The 6,816-nt window shown below is 41.2% G+C and overlaps 1 protein-coding gene across 2 annotated transcripts in view; it reads right to left on the bottom strand.

Moving 5' to 3' along the window:
- Nucleotides 1-1,884: 1,884 nt before the first annotated feature.
- LOC134753372 (Kv channel-interacting protein 4-like) overlaps nucleotides 1,885-6,816 on the bottom strand; it is a 53,849-nt gene continuing 48,917 nt past the window's right edge. For both annotated transcript variants that reach the window (XM_063689257.1, XM_063689258.1), the window contains exons 6-9: nucleotides 4,782-4,910; nucleotides 3,590-3,673; nucleotides 2,896-3,029; nucleotides 1,885-2,013 (exon numbers count right to left, since the gene is read on the bottom strand). In XM_063689257.1, coding sequence (XP_063545327.1) covers nucleotides 2,919-3,029; nucleotides 3,590-3,673; nucleotides 4,782-4,910 — 324 coding nt within the window. In that variant the 3' untranslated portion in view covers nucleotides 1,885-2,013; nucleotides 2,896-2,918. The remainder of the gene's footprint in view (nucleotides 2,014-2,895; nucleotides 3,030-3,589; nucleotides 3,674-4,781; nucleotides 4,911-6,816) is intronic.

Here is a 6,816-nt window from a genome sequence, read left to right as displayed (position 1 = left end):
TAATACTTATTACAATTAAAATAATAATATTTAATATTTAAAATAATAATAATTATTATTATTTTGGGCTTAGTATATAATTATTCAAAATAATTAAATAGATTTTGTAAATTTACCTACTACTTCTTATCTTATCTTAAAAGTTAATTTGGAGGAAATCTAGCGTATTTAGTATGAGAGGAGAGTAAGATTGATTAGAAAATATTTCATGCATTTTTTTTGAAGATTCAGATGATAAAAGATTTTAGAAAATATTTTCTAGGTATTTTTCTTTAAAACATTACTTGACCAAGAATAAGATTTTTTTATTTAGTGATTGACTGTTTATATTATAATAAAGAAATAAACGCTTGTACTACACTGGTATAGATTATTACAAAAAATTAAAACTTACAACATCAACTTATACCAAATTGAGCGAGATATTTCTGAGTCCAGACTTAACGTAATAAATATATTTATGCGACAAAACAAAAAATGAGTTTTCTACAAAATACTTTACTTACCCCAACGCACCCTGCGTTGGGGTAAGATTGAACGGGTTTTTCATGAGGGGTAAGACAAAAAATCGTCCGTATGCCGAACCATTACGGGCGACTTTTTATCTTATCCCGCATGAAAAACCCGTTCAAATTACCCCAACGTACCCTTAACATAGTTGACAGATAGGCAGCGGTAGGATCGTTAAGATGACACTGTGACTTACAGCCTTTGGTTAGTCATAAAATGTGCAGTTTTTTTTTGACAACCACCAGAAATCTGGTAACCACAATGCAACAGCTTAAACTAAAATATTGGTTTTCATAAACTTAAAATTAACCAGTCACTTGTTGAAAGATCAAATTACAGTGATTGTTAGTACCGAAGTTAATTTGAATTTAACCAAAATAATACAGACATTTAAAAAAAAAACACGTTTTTCGGTTACGGTTATCGGTTTTATAAAAGGGAACATGGGTCTTTTCAAATAATTTTTTCAAGGTAAGTCACAAAACTCATTTATAAATTTATATGAAAAGCTAGGGGCAAGCATTTCTTTTTAACAATATCCCTCGCGATTTAGACAAAAAAAATATAGGTTTAAAAATCCCTAGATATCATATCCTGATATTCAAAAGTTTTTACGTTCCCGAAATTACCCCAAAGCACCTTAATAAAATTAACTTCGATCCTATCACTAGTAATACTTCATCACTGAGCAGAGAAATTTGAACCATAATTCGTACAGTGTTAGGTTGTGATTTGTTCACCGCGACTGTGGCGTCGACTTCCTTCGGGCGATTTGCTTCGCTTTGCGGGAAGTTTCTTCCGTTACCTGAAAACGAAGTAAATAAATTTTTACAAAATACAACTGACTACACAAAACATTATGGCACCAGTATATGGTCTTCATCAGCATTTCTACTTCACCAAAATGTCGACTTGATTATGTACCTACAGTTTGCACACAATATTTTTTTAAGACAGCAGCAAACACCTAAAATGATACCTAATATACAAGAGTAAATGAATTTTGTTTGTAGATAATATTGTCTACTAAATAAAACTATGAAAACGGATTTTAGCCACAGTCGGGCGCTACCTCGAGGCTATAGTTGCCCCGAGCACCATTAGTACCGATTAGATAATAATAATTTAATTTAAGTTGTGACTTAACTGTTGTTGTTAATTTATTATAATAGTTATGTTTCAATTCGTATATTCCTAAGTGTCATGTTTGGTGTATACTGTAAGTGACATTATAATAATAATAAAATAATAATATATTGCGTATAATAAATTAATCATACATCCCGACGTTTTTTTTTAATAATAATAGTTCATAAATTTATTGATAAAGCTAATTAATAAGGTATAAAATCAAATGGAAGAACGCTTACTGAAGCCATAACTCTAGCAGGCACCGGCGGGGGTACTCGCTTCGCGGGGTTCGCGGGGATTGCGGGGATCGCGGGGGTTGCGCAGCAGGGGGTTGTAGGCTCGGCGGGCGCATCGGAACAGCACGCTTCGTTGCTGAAAAATACAGTTATGGCTATAGAATTATTGTTATGGCAAAACTGGATCTGTCTACCACGAATTAATAAACTAGTGGATATGAAATGACAGTATTATCCAAGGTGTTCAGAGAGCGACGCAGCGCGGTGTCGCGTGCGTACATTGTGTATATATCGTGTACCTCTTATGCGCCGAGGCCGCGGGTCACAGCACGGTATCCAAGGTGTTCAGAGAGCGACGCAGCGCGGGGTCACGAGCGTACATCGTGTATACATCGTGTACCTGTTATGCGCCGAGGCCGCGGGTCACAGCACGGTATCCAAGGTGTTCAGAGAGCGACGCAGCGCGGGGTCGCGAGCGTACATCGTGTATACATCGTGTACCTGTTATACGCCTAGGCCGCGGGTCACAGCACGGTGTCCAAGGTGTTCAGAGAGCGACGCAGCGCGGGTTCGCGTGCGTACATCCTGTAGGTATATATCGTGTACCTGTTATGCGCCGAGGACGCGGGTCACAGCACGGTATCCAAGGTGTTCAGAGAGCGACGCAGCGCGGGGTCACGAGCGTACATCGTGTATACATCGTGTACCTGTTATGCGCCGAGGCCGCGGGTCACAGCACGGTATCCAAGGTGTTCAGAGAGCGACGCAGCGCGGGGTCGCGAGCGTACATCGTGTATACATCGTGTACCTGTTATACGCCTAGGCCGCGGGTCACAGCACGGTGTCCAAGGTGTTCAGAGAGCGACGCAGCGCGGGTTCGCGTGCGTACATCCTGTAGGTATATATCGTGTACCTGTTATGCGCCGAGGACGCGGGTCACAGCACAGTGTCGAAGGTGTCCAGAGAGCGACGCAGCGCGGGGTCGCGATCGTAGATCGTGTAGGTATACATCGGGTACCTCTTATGCGCTGAGGCCGCGGGTCACAGCACGGTATCCAAGGTGTTCAGAGAGCGACGCAGCGCGGGGTCGCGAGCGCACCAGCGAGCTAGTTCGTCGGGGGTCACCACTCCGTCTGCGTTCGTGTCTATCAGCTGTTGATGAAAAGTACATGATTATAATTATAATCATAATTATTTATAAATATTATGTGGTTCAAGCAGATTACAAGTATGCTTGGCAAATGTCTATATTATGCTTAAGTATCGATGTTAACCAACTGAGCTACCGAAGTTTACCAGAAGCGTGTGAATTTTCCCATTCCTTCCCATTGAGTTATTATTACTATAGAGACGACATACCAAACAATGAAATTGTCGCAATCACAACCTGTACCACAGGGTTCCGTACTTTTTAGTACTTGTTGTTATAGCGGGAACAGAAATATATCATCTGTGAATTTTTTTTAACTGTCTAGCTATCACGGTTCATGAGATACAGCCTGGTGACAGACAGACAGACGGACGGACAGACCGACAGACGAACAGACGGACAGACGGACAGCGGGACAGACGGATAGACGGACAGACAGACAGCGGAGTCTTAGTAATAGGGTCCCGTTTTTACCCTTATATACGGGTACGGAACCCCAAAAAGGAAGAGATAGAACAAACACGGTTAGTGGCGTACTCACAGAATGTGACTGACAACTTACATGAAAGATCCTGTCGACGTGATCCTGCGCAGCGGCGGCGTGCGCGGGGGGGAGTGCCGCAGCCCCCACCAACTCGTAAATGGCCTGCCACATAAACACAATATCATTATATTTATTACACTATTTACAAAACGTCTCCACAAAACAGGGCATAGGAAATTCTCAATAGGTACCCTTACGTCTCCATCAGCGTCGTACAACGTACAAGACCCATGATAATTCTTATTGCTCAGATCCTCGTCAGGATCTTCAGTTACCCTGAAAACTACGACGGGGCACTTTGCAGTCTCAATTTGTCTTACCTTAATAACTTCTTACCTCAGTAGACCTTAAACCAGATAAGACAGTTGTCACCTGAACGACCTTGATCATCTCCTTTGACTCTGCCGTCCCCATCAGCGTCGTACAGCCTGAAGACCCACGCTTATCTTATCTTATCTCAATAACTTACCTCAGTAGACCTTAAGCAAGATAACATAGGACAGTCACCTGAACAACTTTGGTCATCTCCTGCCTGGTGACCCTGCCGTCTCCATCAGCATCATACAGCCTAAAGACCCACGCTTATCTTATCTTATCTCAATAACTTACCTCAGTAGACCTTAAGCAAGATGAGATAAGACAGTCACCTGAACAACTTTGGTCATCTCCTGCCTGGTGACCCTGCCGTCTCCCTCAGCATCATACAGCCTAAAGACCCACGCTTATCTTATCTTATCTCAATAACTTACCTCAGTAGACCTTAAGCAAGATAACATAGGACAGTCACCTGAACAACTTTGGTCATCTCCTGCCTGGTGACCCTGCCGTCTCCATCAGCATCATACAGCCTAAAGACCCACGCTTATCTTATCTTATCTCAATAACTTACCTCAGTAGACCTTAAGCAAGATGGGATAAGACAGTCACCTGAACAACTTTGGTCATCTCCTGCCTGGTGACCCTGCCGTCTCCATCAGCATCATACAGCCTAAAGACCCACGCTTATCTTATCTTATCTCAATAACTTACCTCAGTAGACCTTAAGCAAGATGAGATAAGACAGTCACCTGAACAACTTTGGATATCTCCTGCCTGGTGACCCTGCCGTCTCCATCAGCATCATACATCCTAAAGACCCACGCTTATCTTATCTTATCTCAATAACTTACCTCAGTAGTAGACCTTAAGCAAGATAACATAAGACAGTCACCTGAACAACTTTGATCATCTCCTGCCTGGTGACCCTGCCGTCTCCATCAGCATCATATAGTCTGAAGACCCACGCTAGTTTCTCCTGCTCAGACCCTCGAGCTACACGGGACAGGATCTCCAGGAACTCCTGGAATTACAATTTTTTTTTCTTATTTCATCGTATCCTAGATTTATATTGACCTGGATATAGACCGTGATTACCTTTTGTATTATTTATGAGCTCTAACCAACCAACCAGACCAACGAGTGTGAATGCGACCGATGGTAACGTTGAAAGCGAACGCAGCCGACGCGCAAGAATGAGGGTAGACCGAGCGCGGTCTACACAACTTTGACACCCACCCGCTATCCAGTCACCCGTGAACAAGATGCATGTAACTGCGTCGAAATATCGGGAGCTCATAAATTATACAAAAGGTAATCACGGTCTATATCCCGGTCAATATAAGTCTAGTGAAACTAACCGTGAATCATTCAAAACTTTCATCCGTATCCTGTCTTATCTTACATTAAGTCGTCCCACGGCAGAAGTGACTTCTACCCTCCTGGGGGCTTAGCCAAGATGACAGTCGTTGATAGAAATCTCCAATCCGAACTTAAATAGTGGAGGGTCTTAAATTAGTGACGTGACTTTTCTTACCATCTCTCATCCCGGTAAGATTTGATATGATACGATTTCTTTATTGTCAAAGTTGTTCCTTTTTTCTCGTTTAGCGTTGGTCGATTTACGATTGCCATCTTGACTAGCCCCCCTGGATGTTAACACTTGAATCCTACAATCTCAGGGTTATATTTTAGTGACCCCACTATGCTTGAGATTCTATTCCATGCCGCATTGATTCGTGTTGGAAGTGTAACGCTGGCCATCTAGAGAAGATACTTCAAATTCAGATGTGAGAGCTAGTGCTCGTTCCGTTTGTCACTCGGCAACTATTTTTCCTATGTAAACATGTCATGTCAAATTTTTAATAATATTTCACTTCTTTCCAACCATGGATGCAAGTAAAGGGAGGTAGATATGGCACCCGGCGCTCGATCGTGAGCCATCAAATATAGGTTCCGGAACCTATATTGAGTAAGTCGTACGGCTGATGCCAATGTGTCAAGATTGTCACAATCATCTACTAAATTATGGATGGTATAGAAAGGATGCCAATCTCTTATGGCAGAATTGTTGCAAAAGTGACCGCTTTCAGCTTTAAATAATAGTTCCTAATCTCTCCGGTGGCGCTAGTTAGGCTCTGGGACATGAGTATAACATGACCCATATAAGGCAACAAATAACCCGACCAAATTACGTAGGTTGTATTTGGTAGTATTTCGGTGTATGGTGGCGCCGCCTAATTACTGTTTTTTGATGGACACTTTTCATACATAGAGATTTCGCTCCTTTATATAGTCTCCATGTACTAAATATTACGTGCATTTTAGTTTTGTCAACTGTAAACGTCACGCGTCTATTATTAATAAAAGGTCATTGTTTCTAACTGTGTTTATCACTCGACTCCACATAAAACTAACAATTCGTTCTAGACTTAAGGCGGTTCCCTGAGCCAGAAGGCGAAAAATCTCCTTATATGATCATGTTTTTCTAAGAGACGTTGATATTCGTAGACGTGGAAAAAATATATGTAGTTCTTGACTATATTATCTGTAACAACATAGCTTCCGATACACGAATTATGACACTTCGCTCGATACAATTAATTCCCAAAGTAACCTCTAACTCGGACTTTTAATCCTACTTTACTCGGTTATTTATTATGTGATACTATAAACAAAAAAAGAAGAAAAAACAATCTTAACATAAATAGTAATTTCATAGCTTTAGAATTTCGATATTGTAAGGTAACGTTTGACACTTGGCGCGTATGTTCTTTCCCGTTCTTTCTTGCGAAATGTGACAAAGACAGCGGCAAACCGATGGAATGGAGCTCTCGCTTTATTTATGATAAATCTTCTATATATGGTCTAAATATAGAAGTAAAAAATATTTCCAACAAAAAATTTCGTAAAATGCTGACTGTACATTA

Source organism: Cydia strobilella, chromosome 26, assembly GCF_947568885.1.
Source record: "Cydia strobilella chromosome 26, ilCydStro3.1, whole genome shotgun sequence".
NCBI lineage: Eukaryota > Metazoa > Arthropoda > Insecta > Lepidoptera > Tortricidae > Cydia > Cydia strobilella.
Note: the sequence above shows the minus strand (reverse complement) of the source record. Positions and strands in the feature narration are given on the sequence as shown.